Source organism: Eulemur rufifrons, chromosome 17 (genome assembly GCF_041146395.1).
Source record: "Eulemur rufifrons isolate Redbay chromosome 17, OSU_ERuf_1, whole genome shotgun sequence".
NCBI lineage: Eukaryota > Metazoa > Chordata > Mammalia > Primates > Lemuridae > Eulemur > Eulemur rufifrons.
This window is the reverse complement of record NC_090999.1, coordinates 45,633,873-45,650,474: the sequence shown is the minus strand read 5'-3', so window position 1 is coordinate 45,650,474 and position 16,602 is coordinate 45,633,873. Positions and strand designations below refer to the sequence as shown.

Sequence of the window (16,602 nt, the reverse complement as noted above, 5' to 3'; positions counted from 1 at the left end):
TCCCACTACAAACAACCCTTTGGATATGCTTTTCTAAAATTATGGTTGACAAACAAATGCACAGAAGTATTCCAGTTAAAAGTTGAGACTGCCAGAAATGTAGACGAAATGTCCGTATTCAATGGAAAGCTAGATCAGATGTCTTTCTGGACCATTTCAAGGCTAAGATTTTCAGATTCTTTTAGAGTATGCCAGTCACTTTAATTATCATATTTAAAACCATAGATTCCATAGTAGAATGTAACTAAAGCTAAAAAAATTTGCAGTTTTAGAATACTTCCAAAGACACTGAAAATACATTTCACTTGGAATTTGCTATTAAATTACATATTGAAGACAAAAATGAAATATGTCAAAATAGAATTCTTATTAGAGCGTTGTGAGATTCTTCTCAAGCTGCAGAACAGTTTCCTTAAATGCTGAATCCTCTGCCCAATTGACTTTACTTCCCAAAATGAGGTTCTGTAATTAAAAATTTTTTTAATTAAATTTATATGTATATTTTAAAAAATCCTTTTTCACTGATCTTATCAAATATTTAGCATTTACTAGGCATATAGCTCTGTGATCATGAGGAAAAAAAAATAATACATTTTGGCCAGGCGTAGTGGCTCACACCTGTAATCCCAGCACTTCGGGAGGCCAAGGCAGGATGATCGCTTGAACTCAGGAGTTTGAGTTTGCAGTGAGCTATGATGATGCCACTGCACTCTACCCAGGGCGACTGAGTGAGACTCTGTCTCAAAAAAAAGTAATACATAATTCTATCTTCATTTCCACTTTTAATGAGGCTTCTGTCTTGATCACCATAATGCCAGGTAATATTTACAATGTTTACAAAAATTTTTATATGCTTCATCAGTTCCCATGGATAGGTTTTACTTGTGAAGGATACTTGCAATGCTATCCTAGATTAGAGAAAAAAGACTGCAGCTGTGATTCAGTTCATTTTGCACTTCCATGGTAAAAAACACTAATTTAAGTGTTATATGCCCTATTTTCAAGAGGTAAAAGAATAGCTCAGTTCTCAGCCCTGGCAAAGTCTTAATACCCTGAAAAAGGTGAAGATTATTTTTGTGGTAGATAATGGAGGAATGATTAGAGTCATAATTAATAAAAATTCTGGTTATAACCTTTGAAAAACTATGGTTCAATGATACTGAGTTACTGATTGAAATAATGTTAAAACAGATTTTAGAATATGTGTTGTATTGTTATGTATAAAAACATTAAGAACTTTGATCTATATAAGGCACATTCTTGCTATAAGTGAATGGAAGGGCTAGTGTATATATATCCAAATTTGCAAAGCCAGGTGGAAGTAAGCATTCAAACATGACTGAATCCCTAAAGGCCAATCTTAGGAAGAAAGAGCACCCATAAAATTGGCCAAAGCTGTGTTCCATTTAGCAAAGCAATGAATTCATTAAATCAAAATTAACGCTAATTTATAAGCTATGAAAGAAAAATCAAGAAAGGAAGAATAATAGAAGCCTCAAAGCAGGATGAACATGTGCCAAGGAAAAGTAAAATGATTCTGTACTCATGATTCAATCTTCCACTTAGCCTCTGGATGTGGTCATTCCTAATCCAATCACCCACTGCTACTAAAAAGCAGGTAAAAGACCAGCAGGTAAAAGAATGTCTTATGGTTGCATGCAAGATCTCATGTTTTACAAATCAGCATTTGCTTAATATATAATAGTGTTTAACTGTATATCTTACATAACTGAAAGCTGGTAATTTTAATATTTCATCTCAACAGTCCCAGAGAATTTTACAATTCAAAAGTAATAAAATGCCTCTAGAATAAAGGAATATGTAATTTTTTTTTTTTTTTTTTGAGACAGAGTCTCACTCTGTCACCCTGGTTGGAGTGCAGTGGCGTTATCATAGCTCATGGCAACCTCAAACTCCTGGGCTCGAGTAATCCTTCTGCCTCAGCCTCCCAGGCAGCTGGAATTACAGGTTCATGCCAAAACGCCTAAGTTTTCTGTTGCTCTTGCTCAGGCTGGTCTCAAACTCCCGCCTTGGCCTCCCAGAGTGCTGGGATTGCAGGTGTAAGCCACCATGCCCAGCAGAATATGTAATTAGAAAATTGACATGATAGTAACTACCAAGAATTATTAAGAAGTTACTTGGACCAGATACTATGCTGAACAGATTAACATGGATTATCTTTTTTAGTTCTAACAACTACTTTTTTTAAACAAGGAAACTGATGCTTAGAAAAGGTAAATGATTTGCTCAAGGTCAGCTTGCAACTATTAAGTAGCAGTCAGGTTCTTAACCCTACATTCTCGTCACTCCCATTCACATCTCCCTTGACCTCCCAACTTACACCACAGAGTTGTAAAAAAAATTCTGCTTCCACAGAGATGCAAAAAAATATCATTCCATTTATAAATGCCTAAGGTCTAGCCATAAAGAAAGTTAAGGCCTTAAACATTAAATATACATGGATTCCAGATACATATAACTAGATCAATATTCAGCATTAAATTATTTTATCAGGATCAAAGACTAGCTGAAAGTAAGTCAATACTGTAATAGAATCAATCATTTAAAAAGAAGTTCTTTACCTTACTTCCTAATTTAAATAAGTGTTACCTGGAACACATGTTGAATAACTGTAGTAATGTGTATCTCCTTCTGTAGGTTTTGTTGTATGGTCTTTATCTTGTCTGAATTTTCCATATTGTCCAAATCATTTTTCTGTTTGTTCTTTTCAGTCTGTATTTCTGAAAGCTTACTTTCTGAAGCTTGTTTTAATTCTATTAGGGTAAAATAAACACTATATCATATATGATAACTCTACAAACAAGAATCTTGAAAAATTACAAAGCAGAACATTTCCTGGTTATTTTAGTCAAGAGCAATTTTTTAACAAGCAGAACTTTAGCCTGCAGTTTTATTTTGATCTGAAAATGACTTCCCTGGTACAAAATAACAATACTATTAGCAATGCTCTTAGTGAAACACTCAAGGTATTTATGTATGACAATGATAGCCATGTACAAAATGTTTGAAGTGGCATCATGTAAAAGAGGGCTTTTTTGAGTTGTCAAAAGCATAGGCAAAAGATACATGTAAATATAAAAAAATACCTTTTCTCCTTTAATTACAAAATGACATATAAACAAGATAGATTTTAAATGGAAAGAAAGATTCCCTTCTCTAGGGATAAACATAAACTGTTTTTTATATTTCCTGAAATGGTCTAAGAATTGAACTATTTGAAACTATAAATGAGTACGTTTCAGGGGCTTGTTCCCTGACATTAATGTATCAAAAGTAGGCTGGAATGCAATGGACAAAGTGAAACATGGAAAGGGTGATTAAATGAGATAACCAAAACGACTTCTGACTCTGAGATTACTTGTAACAGGCAAATCTGTGTAATGTTTAATAATAAAAACCATGCTTGTACTGTCTGTATTACTTTTGAAATAAACATTTCAGTAGTTTCAATGCAAAAAGCCATCTCGTATCATCATAAATTAAGTGAAAAGGCTGGAGAACCACATGTATAAACTGATCATTTTCAAATTATGTATATATAAATGTTTATATGGGCATGGAAAAAGGTCTGGAATGATATATATACCAAACTGGTGTATACCAAACAGGAAGAAGGCATGCCTTTTGCATTGTAATTTTCTGTATCATTTTATTTGCTCCCACTGAGAATATATTAATTTTGTGATTTAAAGCTTTAAAACAATGAGAATAAATAGGGCAAAATGCATTTTATATCCTACTTTTAAATTACAATTTCCAAAATTTTAAGAAATATTGAAAATTAGGAAATTTCTCAGTGGCTAAGAGATCTGGCCTTATCAGTCTCTAAAGTAGGTGAAAATGTGTTCTACAAAAAAAAAAAAAAGTGTTCTACATACGCAATCTCTTCTTTCTAACATCAAGCAGTTTTTTCTCTAAATCCCAAGATTCCTGTGATTAAAAAAAAAATTAAAGCACATACTGTACTTAACAAATCTGTAATACTTAAATCACATCTATTAGTTCATGTTTTCTCAAGCTCCAGTTTTCAATTCCTCTATTTCCACACAAAAGGGAAAAGACAGTAGCTTAAATTATAAGTAGATAATTTGCAAAATCAGTCAGAAATAATGTAGTTATGAAAAAAAGAGAAAACTTTAAGACAGTGAATTCTAATCATACCAGTTCCTTTGGCCAATCCTATTTAGTCATATACAATATAGTTTCCAACAAGAAGTTGTTACTGAAATCATGGGAATACATATGCAGCCTAATATGCAAGTTTACCTGCTGTGATTTCATTATTAACTTATTCAGATTTAATATTTGTTTCATGTTATCCATGAGCACACTGCAAAGGAAACAAAAATATGATTCATTAAGGTTATTTAGCAACCTCAGTTAAAAATAACTCATCAATGAAAGGATCAATTAATACAAATTTACTTTCATTAAATCCACTGTATACTTTAATATAAAGTCATAGTTTAACAAAATATATCTGGAAAAGTTTGATGTAAACTAAATTTTTGTTAAAATTAGAGATATAGTTCTTTAGAAAAATTTTTGGTCACAATGAAAAATATCAAATTAAAGAATGTGAAAAAAAAAAAGAATGTAAGAACATTTTTTAAAAATTTCATATTTTAGCCAGGCGCAGTGGCTCACGCTTATAATCCTAGCACTCTGGGAGGCCAAGGTGAGAGGATTGCTTGAAGTCAGTAGTTTAAGACCAGCCTGAGCAAGAGTGAGACCCCATCTCTACTAAAAATAGAAAAAATAGCCGGGCATTGTGGTGTGCACCTGTAGTTCCAGCTACTCAGGAGGCTGAGGGAAAAGGATCACTGGAGCCCAGGAGTTTGATGTTGCTGTGAGCAAGGCTGATACCATTGGCACTCTAGTAGGGGCAACAGAATAAGACTCTGTCTCAAAAAATTTAAAAAAAAAATTTCATATTTAGGGAAGAAAAACCTAATAACTTGATAACTGGTTGCTTTTTTAAAAATTGATTTTATTTTTTAGAACAATTTTACATTCATACCAAAATTAAACAGAAGATACAGAGATTTCCCCTATTAGATGCCCCTGCATAGCCTTCATCATTATCAACATCCTCCAGCAGAGTGGGGGATTTTTTATTTAAACATCCATGAACCTATACTGATACCCCATTACCACGCAAAATCCATAGTTTACATTAGAGTTCATTCTTGGTTGTGTATATTTTATGGGTTTGGACAAATGTATAATGACATTATAATAGCATATAGAACAGAACAGAATAGAAGATGGAATAGAATCTTTCTTCAGCATGTATTTCTGAGTACTCCGTGCTAAGAACTATGTCAGCCACCAAGAATGTAAAATAGAATAAAACACAGTACACACTTATTTTCAAAGAGGAAAGAATCTGGGGGAGGACAAAAGTAAATCCACAACCATAGTAAAGTGCAGTAACAAATATGAACCAGAGTTATGCATGGGGTGGAACAAGGAAAACCTGAGTCTTTTTTTTTTTTTTTTTTTTTAGAGACAGGGTCTCACTCTGCAGCCCAGGCTGGAGTGCAGTGCCTAATCATAGCTTACTGCAGCCTTGAATTCCTGAGCTCAGATCATCCTGCTTCTGCCTCCTGAGTAGCTGGGACTATAGGTACATTCCACTACACCTGGCTAATTTTTTTTTTTGTAGAGACAGGGTCTCTCTATGTTTCTCAGGCTTATCTAGAACTCCGGGCCTCAAGCAATCCTCCCTCCTCGGCCTCCCAAAGTGCTAGGATTACAGGCATGAACTACTGCGCCTGGCCAAAAACCCTTGAGTCTTAAAGGATGTGAAGTAATTACCTAGATCAGCAGTCTACAACTGTTTGGTACCAGGGACCAGATTCATGAAAGACAATTTTTCCATAGGAGTGGGGGCGCGGGGGTGACACCTCAGACAGTGATGTGAGTGATGAGGAGCAGCCATAAACACAGATGAACGTTCACTGACTCGCCCACCACTCACCTGCTCTGTGGCCCAGTTCCTAAGTTTCATGGAAGACAATTTTTCCATAGACAGGGTGGTGGGGGGTGAAGGGAGGGGGGAGGCAGAGCTCAGGCAGTGATGCAGGGCCTGTTTCCTAACAGGCCACAGCCTGGTACCAGACCACAGCCCCAGGGTTGGGGACCACAGACCTAGATGAAATAGTCTGGTATGGCTGGAGCAAAAGGGCATGGAATACGACTAGACAAAGCAGTGGCTCTGATACTTCAGAGTGCTACAGTCACTTGGGAGGCTTGTTAACACATTAACCGCCATGTGAGTTGTATTTAACTCACGTTAGTTTTGAGCCCAGGGCCTCGCCCAGGGCCTCACGAAGCACATGTAACTCACATGTCTCTTTATCTTGGCAGCCATGGTACGCAGGCAACTCACACTGCCCTGCTGTAGCATACATGTTACGTGATGGGTGTCCCCCCGCCCCCCCCCCCCCGGGCAAAACCCTGCAGTTGGTTTGTGAAAATCTTACTTATTAATGTTCTTATTGTTACAATTAATATTAACAATTTAATTGCATATAACTCACATACAGAAAACAATAAAAAATAATGAATTTTTCATTAAATTAGAAAGGATTATTTTGTTTTTGAAGTTTTTATTCTATTTTCATAATCAAACACCGTGGCCCCAAGGAAAAAAATTTTTTTTCTAGTGCGGCAGTCAATGTGTTAAATATGGATTCCTAGCCCCTCATCTTCAAAGATTCTAATTCGGAAGACTGGGATAGGACCAGCAATGTGATCATTGTGATAATACCAATTATTCTGATGATCAACCAGGTGTGAAAAACATCATAGAAAGAACTCATTGGAAGACCCAAAAGGGGAATCTTTGCACAAACTTGGGAGAGCTGAATTCATTTTTCTACTAGTTACAGCTATATTTGGTTGAGTTAAAAGATAAATTTAGACTCTAAAATTTAACAAAGTTATTTGCACAGACGGTGATTCTACGTGTCAGGCAACAACAGACTGCAAGCAGTTCAGTGCTTCACAGCAGGAGGCAAGAGAGGAAACTTTTTTAAATAAGGTGTTCACAGAAGCAAGACAAAGAAAATATATTTGGTTGGTTAAAGTGCAAAAGCCCCCAGTGAGAGGTTAGTTGGTAGTTTCTGATTGGTTAAGCTTAAATTTCGTTTTACGGTTTATGTCAGGCTTACATAGGAATCCAAGGCACTGGAGCCACCTCAGCCTAATAGAGTCCCAATTAAATTTTTAAAAAACACTTCTAAATTTTAAAACATGCTATGGCACTACTTCGGCCTATTTGACCTTTCTGCTATCCTTGGGTATCAATGTGATGAATCTGTCCTGACTCCATCCCTTTAACTCAAGAATGTTTTAAATTCTCCTTTTATGAGGGAGCAATAGTTATAAGTACCCATATTTGGATTTTAGCATTTATGTAATCCTGGAGTTAGCTGGAATGTGAGAAGAATGCATATCAGTCTGGGCTAAGATACCCAGATAGAAGTACCCAGATACATCTTGGAACTTTTCTGGTGCTCATGGGAAGGGCCTATTTTATTATAGGATTTCTAGAGCTCTGGGAGATAAGATCACTGGTAAGGCCCCTGAGGCCAGATACTTAGGACCAGGTTATAGAGGACCTGACTGCCAGCGTCTTTCTTTTATATTCCCTGGCAAATTGTTTAATCTGAACAAGCTCATTTCTACCAGTGAAAAATGAAGACTATACCTCTTATTTCACTGGGTTGTTCTTGGATTAAATGAGATAAGATTGTTCCTGGTTTATAATAAACACCGAATAATAGTTAACTTTCAGAATCTTCCTTTAAACTTTTCTCATCTTCTGTACAAAACCTCCTGCTTCTTACAGTTATAATCCATATGGAACAAGCTGTCAACAGGACTATAAAAGCTGTTATAATTCTGGGGACAGCCTACAAAAATTTGATCCCTTTTCTTATTCCCCAGATAAAGGTGGTTGGCATTAACAGTTAACTTTAAAAAATTTTACAAAACTTAAGTCATTATACAGATCTCCTTTCTTATTCCCATCCTTACCAAATCCTGGGGAAAAATATCATACCTGGTCTTGAAGTTAATTTTCTCAAGGTCTCTTTTAAGTACAGTTGAAAGCCGCATCCTGTGAGAGGGAAAAGTTTGCATTTTAAAACACGGGTAACGGTGATGGTACATTAAAAAGAATTTTAAACATGACATTTCCCTTTAAGTATAACATAAGTAGGTTTTTAAACAGTACTGTACGGGAAATACTTTGAGAAGTAAATCATAGAAATAAGAAGCAACACCAAGATGGATATGACTGTTGCACATGGTTGTACACTGCCAGGATGAGAGGCCAAGTGGACCTGAAACCTAGCCTGAGCTGGGTGGGCGAGCTTTCTAAGCTATCCACCTTGGTGCAGGGCTGGGGGAAGCATTAAGACACTAAAGAGATCAGGATGGCCTGAAATGGAAAGACTTAGGGAATCCAAAGCCATACTTGACTGTAAACTTTAAAATATCCTAATATAAATTACTTTAAATTCAAATGGCTAATAAGTAATAATAAAAAGATAATTAACTCAGCAATGATAGTTATTTCTTCCTTTCTGCCATGTGTAAAAAATTTGACTCATTAAAAGGAAATATCTTAATAGCTCTGAAGTCAGCTTAGTTAAAAAAATATGATCAAAATAATAAGTCAGCACATGAGGTAAAGGGAAAAAGCTTACCACTAGAAGCAAATGAAACAGTTTTAACTATTCAAATCACATGTCCATAAGAGACAATGTTTGTCTTTTTTTTTTTTTGAGACAGAGTCTCACTCTGTTACCAGGGCTAGAGTGCCATGGCGTCAGCCTCGCTCACAGCAACCTCAAACTCCTGGGCTCAAGTGATCCTACTGCCTCAGCCTCCCGAGCAGCTGGGACTACAGGCATGTGCCACCAGGCCTGGCTAATTTTTCTATATATATTTTTAGGTATCCATATAATTTCTTTCTATTTTTTAGTAGAGACGGGGTCTCACTCTTGCTCAGGCTGGTCTCGAATTCCTGAGCTCAAACGATCCACTCTCCTCGGCCTCCCAGAGTGCTAGGATTACGTGAGCCACCACGCCCGGCCTGTTTGTCTTATTAATAGCTGTAAACTGGCCCTTAGCACAAGGATTAGAATACAGTAAATACTCAAATATTTGTTGAATGCATTATAAAATACAAATGTGAAACCTATAATTAAAAATATATTTAAACCCAATGACAATTCTTTTACCAGATTAATAGTTACTGGCATAAATGAGTCCATGTAATTCTCTCAAACACCAAAGGGGATTTAACCTCATACTTCTACTGTCTTGATTAAAGTTTCCTTATTAACTCTGTCCTATGTAACTTCTCTAAATGAATATATTAATGATTATAGTCTCCTACTTATGATGGTTTGACTTTACTATTGTGCAAAAGTGATACACATTCAGTGGAAACTACACTTTGCATAGCCATACAGTTTGTTTTTCATTTTCAGTACAGTATTCAATAAATTACATGAGATACTCAACACTTCATTATAAAATAGCCTTTGTGTGAGATAATTTTGCCCAACTGTAGGCTAATGTTAAGTATTCTGAGCACCCTTAAGTCAGGCTAGGCTAAGCTATGATGTTCGGTAGGTTAGGTGTATTTTTTGGTTTGTTTTTTTTCTATTTATTTTTTTTCATTTTTTCAATTTTTTTCTTGTTTATGTTGTTTCTGGTTAGGTGGATTAAATGTGTTTTTGACTTATGATATTTTCAATTTATGATGGGTATATAGGGACATATTCCCATCATAAGTTGAGGAACATCTGTAATATAACTGTTTTCTCAGGGTTCAAAATTTGTGTGACCATTAATCATCATTTCATTTGACTAATTCAGTTAGCCTCCTTAAAAAAATTCTCTCTACCTTGTCCAGACCCATTTTGCTTTAGTTCATAATTCTTATATTTAAAATGTAATAATTACCTGTCTAACGCAAGATTTTTCATTTCAAAAGCAATTTTTACCTCTTCAATTTCATTTTCCAGGTCTTCAATTCTACTATCAAAGAAGCATGAACACAAGAATTTCAGCAATATCAGAAAAACTCATTATTAAAATAAATGTATAAAGTAAGCCTTTGAAAATAATTAAAACACATCTAAATAAAAGTATTCTACAAGTGTCTGCATTTCTCCTCAGCCCATTCTGCAACCATACTGACATACATTTACACACTTGGTAAACATGCCTCCTGAGCTACTTTGCTCAGTATCTTGTAAGGGGGGATGCCAGAAAGTCCTAGCGGGATCACTCATGTACCTGTAAGTCTCCATCCCAAATCAACGACTTCCCCAATACATGCATGACAAATGATTGGGAAAAATAATAGAAAGGAAAAAGACAATGTTACATAGAAAATGATTAAATATTAGTAAAGACCAAAAATAAAATTTAAAAATAGGACATACGCTTCGATTTGCTTGTCTTGCTTGATTTGTTCTGGAGTTTTTTCTTCATCTACAAATAAATAATTTTTTTAAGTTAGTAACTTTTTTTTGAGACAAGGTCTTGCTGTCACCCAGGCTGGAGTGCAGTGGCCCAATCATAGCTAACTGTAACCTCCAACTCCTGGGCTCAAATGATCCTCCTGTCTCAGCCTCCTGAGTAGCTGGAACTATAGGTTAACATGCCAGTCTAATTTTTTAAAAAAATTTTTAGTAGAGACAGGGTCTCACTCAAGCAATTCACCCACCTTAGCCTCCCAAAGTTCTGGGATTAGAGGTGTGAGCCACCATGCTCAGCCTGGAGTTAGTAACATTTTAGAACAGCACCATCCAAAAGAAATATATATAAGCCATGAATATAAAATATATACTTTAAAATGTTGTTTCTCAGCTCATATCTGAGTCATGGCACCAAAAAAAAAGTTGTTTCCACATTATAGAACAGAAATAAGTGAAATTAATTTTAATATAGTTATTTAACTAAATAGATCCAACATATTATTTCAACATATAATCAATTTCAAACTACTAATGAAGTATTCCACATTGTTTTCTTCTGTGAGTATTTTACATTTACAGCCCATCTCAATAAGGATTAACCACATTTCAAGTGTTCAATAGTCACGTGGAACTAGTGGTTACTATATAGATCAGAACAGTCTTAAAATGACAAAAATAAAATGGAGTCAAAAATGAACAAAATAATGTCAAAAAGTCAATTGTAGGTCCACATATTAGCAACAAGCAATTGAATATTAAAATTTTAAAAATTATTATGAACAATGACATTCAAAAGCATGAAATACTTAAGGATAAATTTAACAAAATATGTATATGACCTCTTCATTAAATACCATTTAATACTGAAATGAGTATATATACCATGTACATGTATTAGGAGAATCAGTACTGCTAATATAACAGTTTTGATTGATCTATAAATCCAAATCAAATCCTAGTCAAAATTCTATCAAGCTTTTTTCCTGTAGAAATTGACAAGTCAATTTTCAAATGTATGTAGAAATGCAAAGGACCTAAAATAGCCAAAAGAATTTTGACAAAGGAGAACATAGTTGGGGCACTTACTAGCAGCTGATATCAGGACTTACTACAAAGCTACAGTTATCAAGACAGTGTGGTACTGGAGTAAGGATAGACAAATACCTTAATGGAATAGAAAAGAGACCAGAACTTTCTGTGATGATGGAAATGTTTCATATTTATGCTTGCCAATAGGGTGGCCACTAACCCCATGTGGTTTTTAAGCATTTGATATGTCACTAATGCAACTAAAGAACTTAATTTTAAGTTTTACTTAATTTTAGTTAGCTTTAAAAAGCCACATGTGGCTAGTGGCTATATGGTACTGGACAACACAACTCTAGAAGACAAATCTCTAGTAACAGAAAACAAATCGGTGGTTGCTGGGCTAAGTGTGGGGACTGATGGTGAATAAAGGAACATTTTGGTATGATGGAAATCATACCATCATACTTTATGGTGGTGGTTACACTCATGTATACATTTGTCAAAACTCATTAAATTGTTTTTTTACTTTTTTAGAGATAGGGTCTTGCTATGTTGTTGTCAAGGCTGGTCTCCAACTCCTAAGCTCAAGGCAATCCTCCTGCCTCAGCTTTCCAAGCAACTGAGACTAGAGGCTTGCACCACCACGCCCAGATAAAACTCATCAAATTGTACTCTGAAAATAGATATCTTTATTGTTGAAAAAAAAAAAAATCCTCTCACCAATGAAGTCTCAGTAATATTTTTTTAAAAAATGGTACAAGAATCAATTTTAGCTAAATACCTTCTTCCAAAAAGTACCACTAAACTCCCTATGGCTTGCTTTAAATCTGTCCTCTCCTTTAGGTATAGAGACTCTACAGTGTGAACTATTATAAAAGTATTCTACCCAAGTTTTCAGATGTCAGAATTCCTTAAAAATGGAATTATCTATACAGGGTAAACAAAGTCTATATGAGAAGGCAAATTCTTTCCTTTCACTTGGATCTCAACTCTAAGATATCTTCTCAGAGAAGCTGTCCCCATCTAAAGGAGCCCCTCCCTCTTATCACACCATTATTTCCTTCATCACACTTACCATACTTCATAATTATCTGCATGTTTCTTTCTTTACCTATTTTGCTACACTAGAATCTATATAAACATTTTTTGGTAAAATTGATTTTCTTTTCCCTAAAGCACTATTCATCACTCACAAAACCTTATCTGAAAATGAAAATACTCACTTGTATCAACCATCGATTTATATTCTAAGAGTTGTTGTTTTGTCTGTGCTCTCAACCTGAAAACAGATAAAGAGAATAGAAAGTCATATATTTATCCATTGAGGTTTTACTCATTACCATATTTATGGACAAACGGACTCATTTTTTTCAGAAGCTGATATAACAAAATGAGTATAAAAAAACTCATAGCATTAAAGTCTTCAAGTTGCACCTAATTTTATTTAAAATGGGCATAAAGAACTTTGAGGCCTCAGAGGAGACACAAGATGAAATACAGTGGGAAAACTGCATCTATGAGGAAAAGTTAAAAATTGGTTTTTAAATTTGTTCTTAATAGGCCCGACTGAAATGGGGCTGCTATACAAAGAAGAAATAGATCAAAACAATTCAACCCCAAAACACTATAATTAGTTACAAACACAGACTGTGGTCGGGCATGGCAGTGCCTACCTATAGTTCCAGCTACTTGGCAGGCTAAGGCAGGAGGACTGTTTGGGCCCAGGAGTTCATGGTTGCAGTGAGCTATAATGACCCCACTGTACTCTAGCCCCAGCAATACAGTGAGACTGTGTCTCAAACAAAACAAAACAAAACACAACACAACACAAATTGTATCAGGAGATACAGAAAAATAACAAAGATAATCCTTGGATAGATCAGGAATTCATATAGTTTCTCAGTTGTTCATTAAGTTGTATTTACAAAATATTTCACATTTGCATGATAGTTTCATAATTCTGAAACTGTTTGCCTTGTGACTCTAAGGATCTATTTAAGTAGCTAAGAAACATTAGGCAAATTTCTAAAACTTCAAGGCAAGTTCCTTATGTTTCAAAATTTCAAATGAAAACAGTAATTTCTTAGAGATTAAGTAGGCTAGCATTCTTATAGAATAGTTCCTTTTTAGCTGCAATGGAAAAGATCTTATACCTTTACTATTTAAATATTTTATATTGTAGGCAGAAAGAAATTTTTAAAGTGAGGTTGTGAGGTTTATTATTAGCCAAGGCCAATAGTCCCAAGTCTTAAAAAAAAAAAAAAACCCTCTTGTGATGATTTCTCTTTTTTCCATTTTTTTTTTTTTTTTTTGCTGAAGAACCACAGAAACAATCTTGTGATGATTTCTCACAGAGGTTCGCAAACTTTTTTCTGCAAAGGACCAGAGAACAAATTTTTTAGGCTTTGTGAGTCATATGGTCTCTGTTTTAACATACTGACTGCCACATCAGAAAAAAAATTTTTCCTGGGGGCCACGGTGTTTTATTATGAAAATAGAATAAAAATTTCAAAAACAAAACAATTCTCTCTAATTTAACGAAAAATTTATTTTTTATTGTTTTCTGTGCATGAGTTGTATGCAATTAAATTTTCAATATTAATTGTAACTATAAGAACAACAAGATTTTCACGAACCAACAGCATGGCTTTGCCCAGGGGGCCACCCATCACGTAACATGTATGCTACAGCAGGGCAGCGAGAGTTGCCTGTGCACCACACGGCTCTCAACGTAAAGAGACCTATGAGTTTCATATGCTTCTAGAGGCCCCGGGCTCAAAACGAGCGTGGAGTTAAATACAACTCACATGGCAGTTAATGTAACTACTCAACTTCGCCCTGTAGTAGTAAAGTTGTGTCCCAATAAAACTTTGCAGACAATGAAATTCGAATTTCATATAGTTTTCAGGTGTTATGGAATATTCTTATGTTCTTCCGCCCCACACCCCGCCCCATTTAAACAAATCTATTCTTAGCGTTCGTGGTCACACAAAAATAAGCAGTAGGACAGACTTGGTCCAGAGCCTGAGTTTGCTACCTAGTTTATAAGATTGATTTCTCTTCTCATCAAATCTTCCCTAGCAAATGATTAGTAGAAAAGCATAAACAACGTCCCCTTAGTGGAATACATAACCACCCAAGCTTCAGGATTACAATGGGTGATAGCGGTAAAAGACATGGGCGGGGCACCCTTCCTGCAGTAGCTCTGACTTGGAGGCCCTGCTCTTCCGGCCTGAAAACCAGAACCCCAGGGCGTGAGGGGGAAAGAATGGGAGGGAAAATTACCGCTCCCAAGGACTTCCTAAGGTCCCCTGGCACTGTGCTAAACATTTTCCTAGAGTGCCTCATTTAACCCGCACAGCGTCTCTGCCAGGAGGGTGTCATTTTTCTCTCTTTTTTCGCAGACGAAAAAAGGGCTTAGGGAGTTTAAGTCAATGATGCAGTCAGGGAGCCAGTAAGCGATCGAGTCCTATCTCCAATCCTGGCCCTTCAGAGCAAACAGCAGAACTCAGGGCCGCCACGCCCACTTGCTCCTGCCAAGGCGGCCAGAGGGAACTACCTGAGCAGCAGGGTCATGCGATCATCGCTGCGCGCCTCCTGGGCGCCCGCGACCTGAGGCGGCCCGCCTGCCTCGCCTGCCCCTGCGAAGCCCGAGGGCTCGGGGGCGCCTTCTTCCTCGGGCTGCTTCTCCATCGCTAGTAGGGCGAAGGGCTACACCACTCAGGGAAGGCAGAGGCAGTTCAGAAGCGGTCTGCTTTCCCGCCGCTAAATTGAAGCCGGGGAGATGTCCAAGGGGCCCGCCCCTTCCGCCCAGGGCCCCACCCTTTCCGCCTCGTCCTTCGGTTGTCAGGGTTACCGCCCTACTCTTTCGTCCTGGCTCTACGGGTTAAAATCGTTACGGACGACTAGTGAAAAGTTTGAAGAACTTTCATTAAACATCAGTTACCGAATGCTTAGTTAGGGGCTGGGCTGTGGACGTTTGGGACAATCCCCGGCTCCCAGGAACAGCATCCTGGGCAGGAAAATTCCAGATCTAAATGGTCATTCAGCCTAGGCGCTGGGACAGGGGACCGCTGGGACAGCTGTTTGTCGATCCACCTTGGCACCCGCTTCCCGTTCGTGACCTTGGAAAATGAGTGTGCCTAGCGGGCTGGTAAAGATAAATATTGGAGGGTTACTTGACTTTTGATATGAGCCAATGCGGCCCATACTACTCGCTTAGCGGAGAAAAGAATAGCCAGGTTCAGGGCTACCCACAGCCCCCAAAAGTACTGACATAAATGGGTATCTTTCTGGGAAGTAAGAACCCTACCACATATAGAAAGTTTAATCAAAGATTATAGATCTAAATGGGAAAAATTAAGATAGAATTTTAGAAAACATTCATGGTTTTGGGATGGAGTTGATCTTAAGACTGAAAATCCAAAAGCAGCTACAGAAAAAATAGATTTGATAGTATGAAAACTTATTATTTCTGCAAAAGACAAAGGGCAAATGAAAAATTGGGAAAGCCTTCCACATTAAGTAATCTGCAATTCACCCATATAAAAACCACTTGTATACCCTAAGTCTATTTAAATTAAAAAAACCCAACCAAAATATTTATTCAACTTGCCAGAAGTTAAATTAAAACAGCAAATGAGAAAATATTTTTTGCCAGTTGGATTCATTGAGATTGATGACCAATTACCTTCAGTTTTAATAATGCAGAGAAAACTGGCACTTTTGTACATTGTCATCTGGCTCTGTCAGAATTTAAAATGCACATATTCTTTGGAGAAATGAGTATACATAAAGAAAAGCACGGTATAAAATAATTAAATTGTATTGTCTATAGGGGGGAAAAAAAGCAGCCTGAATATCAAGAGGGGAATGGTTGAACACATTACAGTAGTTACATGTCACTTAACGATGGGGATACATTATGAGAAATGTATCATTAGAGAATATCATTGTGCCAACAGAGTGTACATACACAAACCTAGATGGCATAGCCTACTACACACTTAGGCTAATATGGTATAGCCTATTGCTCCCAGGCTAC

General features: G+C 36.5%; 1 protein-coding gene across 1 annotated transcript; it reads right to left on the bottom strand.

Moving 5' to 3' along the window:
• Positions 1-369: 369 nt before the first annotated feature.
• CENPH (centromere protein H) lies at positions 370-15,251 on the bottom strand. Its single transcript, XM_069492729.1, has 9 exons — positions 15,118-15,251; positions 12,782-12,837; positions 10,494-10,542; positions 10,009-10,083; positions 8,093-8,149; positions 4,288-4,351; positions 3,900-3,951; positions 2,611-2,774; positions 370-462 (listed from the first exon to the last, which is right to left on the bottom strand). The coding sequence occupies exons 1-9, from the start codon at positions 15,249-15,251 to the stop codon at positions 370-372; spliced, it is 744 nt and encodes a 247-aa protein (XP_069348830.1).
• Positions 15,252-16,602: the final 1,351 nt, after the last annotated feature.